The sequence below is a fragment of the Dendrobates tinctorius genome, unplaced genomic scaffold (genome assembly GCF_039654945.1).
Source record: "Dendrobates tinctorius isolate UK_male_01 unplaced genomic scaffold, ASM3965494v1 ptg000093l, whole genome shotgun sequence".
In the NCBI taxonomy this organism is placed as follows: Eukaryota; Metazoa; Chordata; class Amphibia; order Anura; family Dendrobatidae; genus Dendrobates; species Dendrobates tinctorius.
Genome location: NW_027361761.1, coordinates 18,935,952 through 18,954,438, shown reverse-complemented (window position 1 = coordinate 18,954,438; position 18,487 = coordinate 18,935,952). Strand labels below are relative to the sequence as shown.

The 18,487-nt window shown below is 43.5% G+C and overlaps 1 protein-coding gene across 3 annotated transcripts in view; it reads left to right on the top strand.

Moving 5' to 3' along the window:
* Positions 1-18,487, top strand: part of LOC141098594 (cytochrome P450 2C5-like) — a 227,412-nt gene that overhangs the window by 181,129 nt on the left and 27,796 nt on the right. For all 3 annotated transcript variants that reach the window (XM_073586512.1, XM_073586513.1, XM_073586514.1), the window contains 3 exons: positions 4,626-4,802; positions 5,541-5,682; positions 7,222-7,406. In XM_073586512.1, the coding sequence (XP_073442613.1) occupies positions 4,626-4,802; positions 5,541-5,682; positions 7,222-7,406 (504 nt within the window). The remainder of the gene's footprint in view (positions 1-4,625; positions 4,803-5,540; positions 5,683-7,221; positions 7,407-18,487) is intronic.

Here is an 18,487-nt window from a genome sequence, read left to right as displayed (position 1 = left end):
TGTTTAGTTTTGCCCGGTTGGTTGAAAAAATAAGGGAAACCCCACGTTGGTTTGTTTTCATTCATTCTTCCCTGCTCAAGCTGTTGCCAGCAGAGCACGGAGAATGACAGCCGAGTTCAGCACCACATGCAGGGGAACAGGGCTTACAGTAGCCGCTTCTTCCCCGGCAGCCGTCCGTGCTCACGGAGGACAGTGTACATTGTTCTCCATTTGCACGTGTGCAGCATGTGTTGCGGGCCGTGTGTTCGTATTAAAATGGACATGTCTGCGTGTTTTGCACACGGACACACGGTCCGTGAAAACACACTGAAATCTGCATAGACACATTCAGTTGAATGTGTGAAAGAGGCCTTAGTGTTTTTTTGCTTACATCCCAGCATTGGCTATATGGGTATGGTTTGCAACTTTTGATTTGTTACGTATCTATTAAACACTGCTATTGTTCTTTGGATTACATCTCATGATATAATAAGAATATGAGGGGGCAAAACATTGGAGACACACAAACTGCATTATCGGTCAGCATAGATTTTGTCTACACAATAGAGATGCACCAGTTTATAGGAGGGGAAAACACATTTTTAATCAAGACTTGGAAAGCTGCTTCATTTATCAAAATAATTGTCTACACTCTACAAATGTTCTCTTTAATAGATAGATTTCATATCACTTGCATTATACCTGCTTCTTTACATTATGGTCACCCTTGATCTACTTACTGTATTTGTGCAGTTTAATTCAATGATATAGATACAATGGTCTTGCCTTGGTCTAGTAACATCGATGCTGGTAACTATCCCCTCTGTTTCCACTTTGGTTGCTGGACAGTTCCATACCTTTCTTGTGGCTTTTTCAGGGCAGTTTAGCAGAAATCCTGTATAATTCCTGGGATTTTTGGTCATTAGGCATGAATGGGGTTAATTCCTAGCTGTTTTGATTGCTCCTTTCTGCAAGACCTGAGCTAAGCTGTCATCTTTTTAAACTCCTGAACATCTGACTCCCACTGCCAGTTAAAAGTTTAGTTTTCCTGGTTCTGTCCTGTTCTTTCAGCTCCTGGTTGCCTGTTACTCCACCTGTTGTCTGACAACATCGTGTTTCTTTACTATTCCTTTACTTTCTTATTCTGTAACTTGACTGCCCTCCTAGTTCTGACCTGTCCAGCTGATGACCCTTGCCAGCCTGCACAATTGGCCAGCAGCTGACTCTGTGGCTTTAACCCAGTGGAAGCTATGTAACTCCAGATCTCGGTACAGGAGTTAAAGTGTGAAAGCCAGGGCAACCCTTAGATCTGATAAATGGAATGGCTTGTGCAAAGTCTGCAAATTGTAGCTAATTTGAGAGATGACCAGATGGCCACTTAAAGTCCCACTTAACAGTCTCGTTCTGAACACTTGCTCACAGCCTAAGCTGTGAAATGGTTGCAGTTCCATATAATTTTTGCTACAGTATCCCAATTGATTAAGGTACTGTCACACTTAACTGTTATGAATGAGTCACCATAGGAGGCAAAAACAGAAATACTAGCTAAGTCCAAAAAACCAGAGAAGTTGGCAGCTATCGGATTGCAGACCCCTGAACCTATCAACAACAACTAGTAGTAGCCGTGGGGGGTTCCTACGGTGCCCTAGACCCCTCAATCACAGCTGGAGAACTAAATAGCCTAAAGACAGAAAGGGAAATCTAAACTGCCCCAGAGCAGACCCCAAAGCAATAGGCAGCCCCCAACATATAATGACGGTAAAGCAAGAGGAAAAAACACTCACACAGATAGAAAGATAGGCTGAGCAAATGATGGGGCCCAAGCTAACTAAATAGGAAAGGATAGAAAAGCTGCTGTCTGCAATCCGCCAAAACCCTTTCAAAACAAGAGCCAACAGACTGATAGGGAAAAAAGCCTTGAAGACGCTAGGCTTCAAAAAGACTATATCAGTACTCAGGTATTTTCTGAAGACAGAGCAAAAAGGAATTCAGCTCACCCCAGCAGGGAATGGCAGAAATCCAGAAAAACAAGGCAAAACAAAACCAAAACACAAATGCAAAAAGCAGAGAAGAAAACTTAGCTTTTGAGGAGCAGGAATCAGACTGGTCTCCTAGAATCCCTCAGAGAGATCACCAGCAAGGCAGAAGGGCGTCGGCTGCCTTATATCCAGTCAGCAATTCCAGTCACCCAGTCATCATCATCCTGCTCAGGTGCTTGGTAATCAGCCTCACTATCTTTCTTCACCAGAAGAGGGAGTTAATCAGACCTCAATGGTGAAGGGGAACATGAACTCACAACACTTAACGATGCATCAGCGATCCCGACAATGATATGACCCGGTCGGGATCGCTGGTGCATCGCTAAGTGGTTGCTAGTGAGCTGCTACACAGGCAGATCTCACCAGCGACATAGCAGGGGTCGGCGGTCGCTACTTACCTGTCAGACGAGGCGATAAAGAAGTCCTCCCGCCCGTATCCATGCGTCGCTCGTCTGCACAGCAGGAAGCCCGGCAGGAAGCTGACGACGAGAAACGGCCCTGGCCGTTCTCGCGCGATCAGCGATAACAAGCGGGGGAGCCGGTCGGAGGTAAGTATCACACATAGCGATATCGCTAGCAATATCGCTGCTACGTCACAAAACCAGTGACGTTATAGCGATATTGCTAGCGATATCGCTTAGTGTGATGGGCCTTAACAAAGGTTTTCTGATCTTCTTGCAGCCTTCTTGTATTGTCTTCTTGTATCTTTCAGAAATTAATGATATTAGCGGCGCTTGTATATAGGTGCTGAGTCAGCTGCAAGTACCAAAAGACCCCTAACACAATGGAGTTATAATCAGAAAAATAAATAGATATGAGACAAACACCAAAAACATTACTGATTAATTATAATACCTGCAATAATTCAGTAGAAGCCTTGTTTGATCTGAATGAGATGAGGCATAACTCCTTCAAAAAGGTCAGTGTAAAACTAAGGAATAAAATGTAAAGGTATAAAATCTGCCATGTATGCAGTAAAGGGGGCAGTAAAACAGTGACCTTTTGCTTTTGTGCAAATGTGCAATAGTATTAGTACTTTATGGATTGTGCAAATAAGCAAAAAATAAAATAAAAAAATATATATAAATAAATACACTGACAGTAGCATCAGAAGTTAGCAGGGTGTTCAGCTTGTGTCTTGATGTGGAGACCCTCCAAGGTAGCAATGAGTTCTGGAGCGTTGTCTCGGTCGGTGACATGCTCCCTGGTTGTAGTCAGCTGGGCACCACATGACTCTGCTAGTCACGTGACCCGAACTACGTCACACAGGTCCAGTGCTACTGCAGGCTTTGACAAGCCCTGCCAGCGTTACGGGCGTCTGCCCACGCTTGAAAGCACAGCATAACCAGGGAGCTTGTCACAGGCCGGGACAACGCTCCAGAACTCATCGCTACCTTGGAGGGTCTCCACATCGAGAAACAAGCTAAGTACCACTTAACCCTTGGTGGATCTTTACAAGTAGGCGAGTGAAGGTATTGGACATTGTCCTGCACATCCCCAGCACTTTATGAGTCACTGCTATTTCTATTTGTGAACGGCTTAGCAGCAGTAATCATTTGTTTGTTCAGAGCACCCCTAGTACTCATTGTGGACAGTGTCAATTATCTTAATGGCACAGTCTAAGGCCCTTTTACATTTAGCGATGCACCAGCGATCCGACCAGCAATCCGTCCCTGTCAGGATCGCTGGTGCATCGCTAAATGATCGCTAGTGAGCTTTCACACAGAAAGATCTCACAGCGATGCAGCAGCAACGCAGCGCGCGATACTCACCTTTCACACACAGCGATCCTGACGTGATCCCGCCCGCCTCCACGCGTCGCTCGTCGTCACAGCAGGAAGCCCAGCAGGAAGCAGACGACGAGAAATGGAGCCGGACATTCTCGCGCGATCAGCGATGGACAGCGGGGGAGCCGGTCGGAGGTAAGTATCACACATAGCGATATCGCTAGCAATATCGCTATAACGTCACAAAACCGGTGACGTTTTAGCGATATTGCTAGCGATATCGCTTAGTGTAAAACCCCCTTAAGATTACTCCAGACATCACTGAACACCCTGCTAACTTCTGACACTACTGTCAGTGTATTTATTTATTTATATTTTTTTTTTCATTTTTTGCTTATTTGCACAATCCATAAAGTACTAATACTATTGCATATTTGCACAAAAGCAAAAGGTCACTGTTTTACTGCCCCGTTTACTGCATACCTGGCAGATTTTATACCTTTACTTTTTATTCTTTAGTTTTACACTGACCTTTTTGGAGGAGTTATGCCTCATCTCATGAAGATTTGAGCCACAGATAAATATAATGTCTGTTGGAAATTTAGCTTTACGCCTAAAACTTTCATTGAGGAGTACTCATTTTGACAACATGATCTTCAATGAATTTGTTAGCAAAGCAACTGTTTTTTGTGTTCAAAATCACAAATCTGGTTTGAAATCAGAGGCTCATATTTGTGGGAGTATTTTGTAGTATTTTGCATTCCATAGAAAATGTTGATTCTGAAAGGAAACTAAAGGTGTTCTGACAAATCTGTTTAGGTGTACTCATTTATGTTAAACACTGTATATCTAATGGCTTCATTTATATTTTCCTCGACAGTTGTACAATGCATATCCATCCCTGTTGCGCTGGCTTCCTGGAGGTCACAAAGCCACCCTAAAAAGCACTGATGAGTTACGCTCCATAATTAGAGGCATGCTCACGAAGCTAAGGATTGAACTTGATGTCAATAACCCAAGAACTTTTATAGATTACTTTCTGGTCAAACAAAAAGAGGTAAAGTAATAAGATAGACACAGTGTCAGACTGAAGAACATTGGACCCCCTGGAGGACTTGATTCTGAGAGCCCACTTTTCGCCCCCACTCAAGAGCCCCATAGCAACTGCAAGGTTTGCACTATGAACTTTCCTGAAGGAGAAGCCAGGGCCCACCGGAGGATTCTCCGGTTCTCTGGTGGGCCAGTCCAACCCTGGATAGACATGTGGTAATAGTGGTTGTCTGGGAGGAATGGAGAGGGGGCATTTTTCTGTGCAATCAGCTGGGGAGGATTCAGATTTTAAGTTGAGATACTGGTTTTAAACAGCATGGACACTGAATCAGCTAAATAAATATATGACAGAGATAAAGATCTATTGAGATATTTTTAGTATAATTTTTCGCGATTAAAGAGACTTTTCACTGGATTTTTTTTAAACTGAGTGCCTCTTCCAATTGGGGCCACTCTACTGATTCTGGAACAGTTTTTCTTTTATTATGTGCTCTTATATTCCAAAGTTATGCCCCAGGTAATACGAAATGGTGAAGAATGTCCCTTCCACTAACTAGACGTATACTACGATACTTCTCTGTGGTCTATAGAGTACATGTTCAGTGTTTTATGGGAAAATTTGCATTTTTATTAGCAGAGGACATAACCTTGGAACGTGCGTTGTTTTTTACTCCAGGATTCTTCCTGCTTTCTATCTATGTGTTTGTATTGTTCCCTGATATATTTCATATTTTGGGCATTCTAGGAGAAACCAGATCCTGAGTTGTATTTTCATGATGAGAACCTAACATCTCTTGTTTCGGACCTACTGTTTGCTGGAGTAGAGACATCTTCTACCACCGTGAGATGGGCCCTTCTGTTGATGATGAAATATCCTGAAATTCAAAGTAAGGAGTATATTTAGGAGTATATTAAAATTATATATAGTTAAAAGTTCCTTAAATAACTTATTTTTGTGTTCTGTCCACAGGCTAGAGAACAAATTGTTGATTGCTGAGGGTCCAACCACTGGTTGCCTCAGCAGTGCAGAGAATGGAGCTCTGCTGGTGAATCTTGAGTGTAATGGGGGTGCACATGATCAACCTCCACTACATTCATAACATAGTAGTAGCATGGGGAGCAGTCTGTGTAACATGGGAGGAGTACAGGGCACAGTCTGTGTAACATGGGAGGAACAAAGGGAGCAGTCTGTAACATGGAAGGACCACAGGGAGCAGTCTTTGTAACATGGGAGAAATACAGGGAGTAGTCTATGTAACATGGGAGGAACATAGGGAGCAGTCTATGTAACTTTGGAGGAACATAGGGAGCAGTCTATGTAACATGGGAGGAACATAGGGAGCAGTCTGTGTAACATGGGAGGAACAAAGGGAGCAGTCTGTAACATGGAAGGACCACAGGGAGTAGACTGTGTAGCATGGGAGGAGCACAGGGAGTAGACTGTGTAGCATGGGAGGAGCACAGGGAGTAGACTGTGTACATGGGAGGAGCACAGGGAGCAAACTGTGTACATGGGAGGAGCACATTTAGTAGTCTGTACAACATGGGAGGAGCACAGGGAGTAGACTGTGTAACATGGGAGGAGCACAGGGAGTAGACTGTGTAACATGGGAGGAGCACAGGGAGTAGACTGTGTAACATGGGAGGAGCACAGGGAGCAGACTGTGTAACATGGGAGGAGCACAGGGAGTAGACTGTGTAACATGGGAGGAGCACAAGGAGTAGACTGTAACATGGGAGGAGCACAGGGAGTAGACTGTGTAGCATGGGAGGAGCACAGGGAGTAGACTGTGTAACATGGGAGGAGCACAGGGAGTAGACTGTGTACATGGGAGGAGCACAGGGAGTAGACTGTCTAACATGGGAGGAGCACAGGAAGTAGACTGTGTACATGGGAGGAGCAAAGGGAGTAGACTGTGTACATGGGAGGAGCACAGGGAGCAGACTGTGTACATGGGAGGAGCACAGGGAGTAGTCTGTACAACATAAATGAGAGCATGAGGAGCATTTTATACTTCATAATGGGAGTAATCTGTGTATAAGGGGGGCGATGGGAGCAGCTTGTGATTTAAATAGGAACATGTTGCTTACTCTGTGTGAGAAGTGAAAGCATGGAGATCCGTTTGTCAAAATGTAGGGATAATTAGATACAGTCTGCGTTGATTAGGGGCATAAGGAACAGTTTTCTATAGAGTAGTAAGTGATAAAAATTGCACAGGAATCCCTAACCTCATAGCCACCAAAATGGTTGCAAACAGGGGGGATAAACCTTTTTCTTGGGTCATTCCACATGTCATGGAAAAGGTGGAGAATGGGTGGATGGAAGGAGCTTACAAAGCATCACTCCATATTATCCAGTATTGAAAACTTAGCTAAGACTCGAATACATTATGGGTAATTATAAGTAATATTGTCTTTAATAACAGAAAATGTTCAAAAGGAAATCGAAAAGGTTATCGGATCAACCGAGCCTCAGATGGCGCACCGCAAACACATGCCATACACAGACGCTGTAATTCACGAGGTTCAGAGATTTGCCAATGTTGTTCCAACTAATCTGCCACATATGACTTCTCAAGATGTCACACTGAAGGGTTTCTTCCTACCAAAAGTAAGAAGTAAAACATTACATTGCCTGACATTTTTAATTTAAGGAAGTTTCTGTTTTTTGGTTTATATGAACTATTGAGGTATTTAGTAATAATAGAAGAGCTTGTCTATAATTTTCCTTCACAATTAATAGAATTGTTCTGCCTATGCTGCAAAATAATGTTCTGAACATAGTTTGGGCCAAAGCTGAAAAATATACAACTTAATTATGGAAGGAAAAACACAATTAACAATATGTGGCGTTTAAGATATAATGTGAAAATGTGGACCCAATATGAACAAAATTACAGGAAAAATCATACTCTCAATCCATACGTATTCTGTCATGTTGCTTTTAGGCCACCAGTAGGTGGCTACCTTCTAGACTAGACTCTAGAGTGTCAAAATTGAACCTTTGCTTTCAGTATTGTGTCTGGTGTGACTCCCTTGTGCAGCAATAACTGCATCTAAATGTTTCCGGTAATTGCTGATTACAGTTATGCCAATATTCCTGGCAGTTGTGGATGAAATTTTTGTTGGTCTACCTGACGGTGGTTTTGTTTTTACCGAGCTCCTGATTTTCCATTTGTTAATCACAGTTTGAATGCTGCTGACTGGCATTATCAATTCATGGGATATCTTTTTGTATCTCTTTCCTGTTTTATACAGATCAACTACCTTTTCCTGTAGATCCGTTGACAATTCTTTTGCTTTCCCCTTGACTCTTAATCCAGAAATGTCAGTGGCTGGATGAAAGAGTCTGTCTGGATCCCAGAAACTCACTCAGTTTTTATGCACACACACTGATTACAAGCAAACAGGTCACAGGTGAGGATGTTACCTTTAGTAGCCATTCAAACCTATTTGTGTCAACTTCTGTGCATGTTATCAAGCCAAAATCACCAGGGTATGTGAACTTTTGATCAGGGTCATTGTTCTGTCCCCATATGAGGCGAATGGAGGTGTGGTTGATTAATAGGGGTTGTGAGAGATTCCTACCTTCCGTTTCCTCCATGCAGAGCTGAGAAGACCAGTGCTGTTCAGCATTCAGAGAGATGATGCCTACTAGAGATTGTGCAATCCAAACTTGTCTATTTTGGGAAGTCTGGACATACAGCGTATGATAGGTAATACAGTACTTTCCCCAGAAATGCAGGTGTAGATAAGGTACAGCAAGATGTAGCACCAAGTATGGCTGCAAGTGTGAGCAGCAAGAGTGGTCGAAAGACTGATGCCTTCGTGAGGCCGGTTCAAGCGTCTCCTCTCACAACAGTAAGTGAAACTAAACTGAAATGGCTGCCAGGAGGAAGAAGAAGATGTGACCCGTGAACTGGAAGTGGAAGTCATGTCCATAAGAACTAATTAATTACAGACTGCCATACACACAACGCCAGTAGGTGGCAGCAGAGGAAAATGTAAGAACATACATAGCAAGCAAATACAACACATAAACCAGCCAAATGGAACAGCACACTCCCTGTCTGAAATTCTGTAAGGGATTTCACTATACTAATGTCTTTGAAATAAAGTCAAGCAGTCTAGAAAAAACAAACACCAATATGAATGCAATGCAATAATAACAACTTTAAACAAGATAGATGAACGTCTTTAAGTCAGTTCCCAAGATAATCCAAAGATACCCATCTTCGGATCGGAGAAGCCACACTAGGCCAAACTATCTCCGATCCAACCGTAATGCAATGGACAAAGTACTAGTCCGGTGTTCTGTTCATCGTTTATCCTACTGGAATTGCATTGATTGGTAGTATCAATACGAGCTTGTGGATTGACCTCTGAAATGTCTTAGGCTCACCTTTCCTAAGGACCTTCAGCTTCACCTTCCAGACCTTACCGTCTTGACTAGGGAAAGTCTTTGTAATGATTCCCATAGGGCAGTCGATCCTTTGAGCTTGTTGTTCCTACATTAACACGATGTCTCCTTTCAAGTTCGGTTTACTCTGTCGCCATTTTCTTCTTCCTTGTAGAACCACAAGATACTCCTTTCTCCACCGGTTCCAGAAGTAATCGGCGAGGAGGTATTGTATGCGTTTCCACTGCTTCTGGTAGGCGTTTGCATGAGTAAACTCTCCACTGACTGTTAGCGGGTACCAGGTCTTTTGGGTAAGAAGAGTAGCTTGCGTAAGAATGTTAGGCATTTAGGGATCCATTGACACTAGGCAAGGGGTCTTGAGTTACTTTTGGTGTAAACTTCAGCCAGAAGAGTAACCAAGGTCTCATGCATAAGTCTTGAAAAGTTTATGTCCATAAGCATAGAGTTCAAGATGTTGCGTGAGATCCCGATCATCCTTTCCCAGGAACCTCCCATGTGAGAACTATGCAGAGGATTGAAAATCCAGGTGCAACCTCTTTCTACAAAGTCAATCCTGAATTGGCTTGATGTCAATATCCAACTCTCGACGTGCACCGATGAATCTGCTTCCGCAGTCAGACGTTAGATCGCTAGAAACCGCCGAAGAGCATTGATCAGGCTGGATGTGTCCATAGATTCTATCACCTCTATGTGAATGGCACTGATACTCATGCAAGTGAATAGTATGGCCCAACGTTTGCTGTTGGCGTAATTGCCTCGAGTTCTTCCTGCAGATACCATCCATGTTCCAAAGACATCTAGGCCAACGTAGGTGAAAGCGATGCACACAGCGATGTAGTGATCCCGCTACACGTCTTTTCATACCTATTATCCAAAGTCCAGTTGCCTTCTGTGATCTGCCTGCCTTGGTGTTCAGTCTTTTCATGAAAGTGCCGGATCAGTAGATCGATGTTGTGATGTTTACTGGGAATGATGCAAGGATGTTTCTTTGAAACCCCTAACTTGGCTCGATTTAATCGACCACAGACTCTCAGCAAACCAAAACTGTCCATCACTTGATTCAAATTAGCTATGAGGCTTTTTAGAGGGATCTCTTGTTTGTGATTTAAGCATTCCCATTCACTATTGAATACACTCTGCTGGACATAACGTATTATAAGAGACTCACAGTGATAAATGTCCTCGGCCGAGAGTGGTTTATGGCAGATGTGCCAACCATGACAGTCTTTGTCTCTATGCGAGTTGTAATAAGATTTCGCAATGTGGACTAACCTTGCGATAGTCTTGATGAGGTTCATCCAATTGGAGAAGCGTTAGAAGCACTGGCAACCAAGGCTGGATGTTGGTTTAGTGTTCATGTCCAGAGCACTGACCTCAGAGTGGACTTCTGGATCGTCATCTGGATCCTGGATGCTGAAAACTTCCTGGACGCGTTCACTTCCCTTCTGTTCCAGCAGAAACTTCGGACCCTGGGTCGATCGCCGCTTCTTCTGTGGGTAGAGATTTTAGTCCATCATCTACAGTACACAGAAGTCTTTCTCTACAAAGTCTCTGGTGTCTGTTCCATATTCGGACCCTCCATCTAGTGCGTTTCTCCGCAGGTGATAGGTTGCCACGGTGGGTGAAGGGCTGCTCCTGAATACGTGCACCCTCGTGCGATACTCTACCATCTCTTTCCTGGGGTCGTTGTCCTTGTGCCATAGGAACCTGAGAAAATTCCTGTGGTCTTCTCTGACTATGAAGCAGTGGAACATCTGTTCAATGTCGGCGGTGATGGCAATGGGCTCTTTTCTGAACCTCATCAACACTCCTACTAGGTTGTTTGTCAGATTAGGACCCGTGAGGAGGACATCGTTGAGAGATACGAGTTAATGTTTGGCGCTTGAATCAAAGACCACTCTAATTTGCTTAGGTTTCCGTTGGTGATATACTCTGAATGAGGGTAGGTACCAGCACTCCTCATTCTCTTTTAAGGGAGGCGCTGGCTCCGCATGGTTATTATGGAATATTTTGCCCATAAAGGTGACAATGTGCTCTTTCATCTCCGGTTTGTTGCTTAGTGTGCACTGGAGAGAATTGAATCTGGACAAGGCTTGTTCACAATTATTCAGGAGCCTCACCCTGGTAGCTTGGAAGGGTAGAGGAAAAACCCAGTGATCAGTCTCATCCTTAAGGAACTCATTGTCCATTATCCTGACAAATTCCTTGTCTTCCATTGACAGGGCTACCTTGTCATTCTTAGTTGTATGAAACACTGATCTTCCCAAGGCATCTGCATAGGGAGAAGGAATGACATCAGGCAGCTGTACGGGATCTGGAGGCTTCTCTTTCACCTCATAGTGAAGAGGTGAAGAGGGCATAGATTGCAGAAAGTAATGCGTCCGTCCCGGCGTACGTAGGTTTTTAAGGAATCGACTCCCGTTCGGTCCAAGCATATATTTCCTTTGACTAGCCACCCCAAGTTGAGTTTCTGTGCATAGGGGGCGCAGTCAGGACCAATACATTGTTGGCGGACCTTATGTATTCTTAAATTGTCTCTGCCGAGCAGAAGTAGGATGTCAACATCTTTGTCCATAGGTGGGATAACGCTGGCTAGATGCTTTAAGTGTGGTTGATGGAATGCAGCTTCCAGGGTATGGATCTCATCCCTTTGGCTGGGTATTTGATCACATTCGATTTGCGTAGATAGGGGTAATTCTATGCCTCCGCTGATAGGAGAAGCAATGAAACCTTGTGCCCTTCTGCCGCTTATCTCTATGCCGCACAAGCAAGAGTTCAGAGTATAGGGCATTGCTGGTCCCTTGATTCCAAAGGCTTCAAAGAACTTAGGTCCAGCTAAGGAACGATTGTTATGATTGTCAATGATGGCATACATTTTTACCGTCTTCTCTGGATGCCCTTCTGGATAAACTCTGATTAGGCATATCCTGGCACAGCATTTATCACTTTGGTTCTCCCCGCATATCTCTGAGCATAAGCAGGAGACAGCCATGGTGGACTTGGCGTTGTTCTGTGGTTCACCGCCTTGGCTTGTCACTGGACTAGAGGAAACTGTGACTGCTGGATCGCTGGTGGCTGAGGTTGGATGCAAAGCTGATGTGTGTTTGTTGCTATGACACTCTTCACACTTAATGGCAGATTTGCAGTCCTTGGCCATGTGTTCTAATGAGGCGCAGCACTTGATACACACCCCAAGTTCAATGAGGATTTTCTTGCGCTCCTGCATGGTTAAGGACCTGAAGCCTCTACATTTGTTCAATGAGTGTGTTTTTTTGTGAATGGGACACTCACGATTGAAAGACTTATCCCCCAACGGAATAGTAAACTGTTTATCGGCAGGTGCTGCAGATAGTGGCTGGTTAGTTTTTCTGACACTTACACTGTTTCTCAAGGAAGTGGAAGGCATGCCCATAAGAATTAATTAATTGCAGACTGCCATACACACAATGCCAGTAGGTGCAGCAGAGCAAAATGTAAAACATACATAGCAAGTAAATACAATACATAAACCAGCCAAACGGAACAGCATAGTCATTTGGATGTTTTGGGTTGTTATTATGATTTAAAAAGTGAAAACACAGTCGTTTGCCAATAAATGGCTTCACCCAACCACTAACCATGAGTGGATAAAACGTTTTGGTGTTATCATTCATATTCTATGAAAAAAGGCCAAGAAAGCAAAAATTTTGCTGGGGTATGTAGACTTTTGAGCATAACTGTAGTTCTGCACATCAGCTTGGAGGAATTTTAGCCCAATACTCAGCACAAAACAGCTTCAACATTGTTATGTTGGAGGGTTTTCTCTCTAGAACTGCTTTCTTCATGTTACTCCACAACATTTTTATAGAATTAAGGACAGGACTTTGACTTTGCCATTCCAAAGTTTTTACCTGTCACATAGTGGCAAAAGATTGTGGCCACCTCCCTGATCCCTTGAACTAGGGGCGCCATAGTCTATTCTTGTCCCTCAGATTACTTCTGAAGGTGGAGAGGCCTGGATCTCACACTTGTCTATGCTCCTAACTTCTCTTTGTCTGATCACTCGCTCATACAGGGAGGTGAAGGGATGAAATGTATAGGAAAACATTAACCAGACACACGGATAACAGACAGGGAAAAATGAAAACTACAATCATACAAATACACTCAGGAAACAACAGTGGGAAACAGAGAAACAGAGGAGGTATAGAAAGGGGATAAGGAAAAAAAACAACTCAACTCAGCAATCTCCAGAAAAATTATCCTACTGCCAAATTCAAAACTGAACTTTTTCCTTCACCACCAGACCAGGAAGCAGAACTATAACTGGCAATTCCCAAGTGCCAGTGGTGAGCCATATATACCAGAGGGTAGAGACCAATGCAGAACAGCTGAGACAATTCAGGATGGAGAGCGCCAGGAGATCAACTGAAATGACTAACCCTTGCCATGGCAACAAGTAAACCTGCACTGTCTAATGGAATGGTGAAGCAGTTCTAACAAGTGCAGGAGTACCATGTAATCAGATGCCACAATCTTATGGCCCCTCTCTGTCGTAGTATCCCCGTGACATTAACTTAATTATTCTTTAATAGAAGAATAATACAATCTCTGAAGAAAGAGCAAAGCCAGATGGAAATTATGAGAAGGGTCATCTATAGACCACTGAAAGGCAACAAATGGCGGTCCTCATTAAAATATTGAATATTAAAAACACTTTATGTGTTGCAGTCATCTGGTGGTGTGGAAAAGTGTGGACTAATCCAGGCTTTGTTCATTTTTAATTAGTGAGTCTGTCTGCATTCACAGGTGTCAGGTGAAAGTACCTGACCGTTATGACCCCACCCCAGTGGCACTACATACCCACTCAGACAAGACATTAACTCCAGTGCAGCACAAGAACTGCAAGGCATAAAGGAACAGCATATGCCAGGTGTCCAGCTTTGAAACCCATTACTTGAAAGTCACAGAGGAAGTAGGGAGTACACTGGATCGATTGGCCATGTATTGCTTGATCATCTTTAAAAACTTTTCCCTTCTTGTAAAAAATACCAGTCATCAGTCTCTAGGCTGGTGTCATGAAATTGGTCCATGTGTTTGACAGTGTACCCCTGCCTCTGCTGTGTGTCACTCTGGCCTCGCCACATTGGTTGGACAATCAAGCTTGCTCCCTAAAGTTGCCTGATGGGAATTTTTTCAACATAATTTTCACAATAGCCTTATGGTATAGTACCTCCTCCGATCCTGCTTTCTTCCTCCTCCAATCCTCCTCTGATCATCTTCTCTTTCTCCTCCGATCCTCCTCTTTTAGAAGAACTCTCCACCTCAGGAAGAATAGATGCAAAGTTATCCTTTCAGCGTGGGTCTAGCAGGGTGAACAACCAGTATTCTTTTTTGTCCAAGATGGATGTAACACGAGGGTCACAGGAAAGGCAGTAATGCCTAAAGTCTGCCATATGTGCCATGGTCATTACAGCCAATGCTTGCCTGTCTCTACAATGGTGATGACTCTCCATCTCCTCCTCCCTCTCTCTTCCTCCTCATTCCCATCCTCAGCCCATCCATGTAAGAGACAGGATGAATGTTTTGTAGGCATTGTAGAGGTTACACTTCCACTCCAGAGTTCAACATAAGCTTATCACTCTCATCCACAAAGCACTCCATGGTTTAGCACCACCCTACATCTCCTCCCTCATCTCAGTCTACCACCCTACCCATGCCCTTCATTCTGCTAATGACTTAAGGTTAACATCCTCAATAATCAGAACCTACTACTCCCATCTCCAAGACTTCTCTATGTGTTGCGCCAATTCTTTTGAATGCACTACGTGGGATAATTTGATTAATCGCCAAAACCCACAGTTTTAAGGGTACCCTAGAAATGTATTGCTTCATACTGGCCTACCGCCTCAACATATTTATCTAACTAGCCCTGTGTTGCCCATTCAAAATCTTCTTCATAACCAGGACCCTCGTATCATGTTCTCACAAACTTTATGCATTTAATAGCCTTCTGTGTCTGTACTTTAACACATTCTGGCTGGTAACCGGTTCATACAGCATTACATGAACACCCGATTTATTACAGTTGTGCTCAAAAGTTTAAATACCCCAGCAGAATTTTTGCTTTCTTGGCCTTTTTTTTCAGAGAATATGAATGATAACACCAAAACTTTGTTTCCACTCACGGTTAGTGGTTGGGTGAAGCCATTTATTGTCAAACTACTGTGTTTTCTCTTTTTAAATCATAATGACAACCCAAAACATCCAAATAATCCTGATCAAAAGTTTACATACCCTGGTGATTTTGGCTTGATAACATGTGCAGAAGTTGACGCAAATGTGACCTGTTTGCTTGTAATCAGCCACTGATGTTTCTGGATTGTGAATCATGGGGAAAACAAAAGAATTGTCAAAGGATCTATGGGAAAAGGTAGTCGAACTGTATAAAACAGGAAAGAGATACAAATAGCTATCCAAGTAATTGATAATGCCAGTCAGCAGCATTCAAACTGTGATTAACAAATCGAAAATCAGGGGCTCTGTAAAAACAAAACCAAGGTCAGATAGACCAACAAAAATTTTGCTCACAACTGCCAGGAAAATTGTTCGGGATGCAAAGAAAAACCCAGAAATAACATCAGATGAAATGCTGGACTCTCTGAAAACTGTGGCTGTTTCAAGATGCACAATAAGGAGGCACTTGAAGAAAAATGGGCTGCATGGTCAAGTCGCTAGAAGAAAGCCATTACTGCTCAAATGCAACAAACTATCTTGCCTACAATATGCAAAACAGCACAGAGACAAGCCTCAAAACCTCTGGAAAAAGGTAATTTGGAGTGAGGAGAACAAAATTGAACTTTTTGTCCGCAACCATAAGCGTTGTATTTGGAGAGAAGTCAACAAGGCCTATGATGAAAGGAACACCATTCCTACTGAAAAGCATGGAGGTGGATCGCAGATGTTTTGGGGATGTGTGAGCAACAAAGACACAGGAAACTTGGTCAAATTTGAAGGAAAGATAAATGCAACATGTCATCAGCAAATACTGGAGGCAAATTTGCAATCAATAGCCCAGAAGCTGTGCATGGGATGTACTTGGATGTTCCAACATGACAACGATCCAAAACACAAGGCCAAGTCGACCTGTCAGTGGCTACAGCAGAACAAAGTGAAGGCTCTGGAGTGGCCATCTCAATCTCCTGACCTCAATATCATTGAGCCACTCTGGGGAGATCTCAAGCGTGCAGTTCATGCTAGACAGCTCAGGAATTTACAGGAACTAGAGACTTTTTGCCAAAAAGAGTGGTCAGCTTTACATCTGTGAAAACAAAGAACCTTATCCACAACTACCACAAAAGACTTCAAGCTGTCATTGATGTTAGAAAGGGCAATACACGGAATTAAGTAATGGGGTATGTCAACTTTTGATCAGGGTCATTAGGATGTTTTGGGTTGTCAATATGATTTAAATAGAGAAACCACAGTAGTTTGACAATAAATGGCTTCTCCCAAACACCAACCATGAGTGGAGAAAAAGTTTTGGTGTTATCATTCATATTCTCTGAAAAAAAGGCCTAGATAGCAAAAATTCTGCTGGGATACGTAAACTTTTGAGCTCAACTCTACATTATGGCTGGTCAGAACAATGAAAGCATTTGTTACCATCCACCTTTTGTGCCCCCCCATTTCCTCATAGATTTTAAGCTTGCAAGCAGGACCCTCACTCCTCTTGGTATCTGTTGTTTTCTGTGATTATTGTTATTCTTTAATGTCTTTTATTGACTGTACAAGTCCCCTCTAAAGTGCTGCAGAATATGTTGGCGCTATAGAAATAAAATAATTATTCCTATTAGTAGCCTTTGTTGTGTTAGCAACCAACTACAGTGCTGCAGAGCTTTCAGCTTCTGGTTGATGTGAGTGATGTGCCTTGAGATGGCACATTGGAGATGGAGGATGAGGAGGAGCAGGAGTGGGTTCAGGAACTGGTGTAGAAGGAGTAAATCCTGACAGAAGTAGGGCCAGCAATCCTCGGCATCAGTAGCACATGCACTGTGCCAGGGTGTGACTTGACACCAGCCTCCACAGTGTTAATCCAGTGTGCTGTCAAGGAAATATAGAGTCCCTGCCCACAAGCGCTTGTCAACATGTTGGTGATTACGTGAACAACGCCGGTATGTGTGTTTGTAAGGTCACTAGTAATGTTCCTAGACGTGTTCTAGTACAAGGTAGGGACACCACAATGGAAGAAAAATTGGTGGTTTGGGACCGAGTACTGAGGGATGGCTGCTACCATGAGTCAGCGGAAACCCTCTGTGTCTACCTGTCTAAAAGGCAACTTTTACATAACAAGCAGCCTGGAAATGTGCCTGTTAAGCATTTGGGCATGTAGATGTGTGGATGGGAACTTTTTTTCATTCCAAGGCTTGGGGTAGTATTGGGACAATGATTTGGAAGTGCATGATGATGGTAAGTCAGAATGTGCAAGGAGAGGTGCAGGGCAGGAGGCATTTGTGCCAATATTTTTGCAGATGATTGGGAAGCACCTAGAACAGGGGTAGAGGCAGTAATGTCATCCGATGGCACCAATCGTGGAAGCAAGTGTTTGGCCTACCGAGTCGGGTGCTTAGATAACATGTGCGTGATCATGCTGGTGGTGGTTCGGTTCTTAGTGGTCATACAGCTGCTGATCTTGGCATGGCACAGTTTGCAAGTGGCCATTTTCTTAGTCTCAGAACTTTCTTAAAAAAGTCCCTGATTGGGGAACACCTAGATCTTTGATAGAAAAATGCTTAAAAGTCAATACTCTGCAGAACAGTTTCCCGCCTTCTCCCTCTGGTCACCCCACTGCCTCTTCCAGCCTGTTTTGATGCTGCTAATTTCTCCACCTCAGCGCTGTTGGCTTCGCTCGGCATGAAAGCTTACCAGGTTGGGTCGGTGACTTTGTCATCCACCATCTCGTCTTCCACCACCGCACCCTGGCCCTCGTGACTTTGTGACTTAGCAACAATACTTAGCAACAATTGTGTCTCATCTTCCTTCTTGTCCAAAATTTACCATTCCCCACCGTCATGTTCTTTTGACCGTGGCTGCTTTAAGGTTTGTGCATCACTAAACAGTACATTCTCCTGTCCCTTTTGAAGCAAGCATGTTGAGAGGCCACAATCAAGAAAAGAGCTCCTCGGAGTGTCCTATTGTAGGTTCTCTAGTTTACTGGGACTGGGAGGTAGGAGGATCAGGATGAGGTTTAAAGCGAACCTGTTATCAGGAGTTTGCTAAGTAAATTACATGTT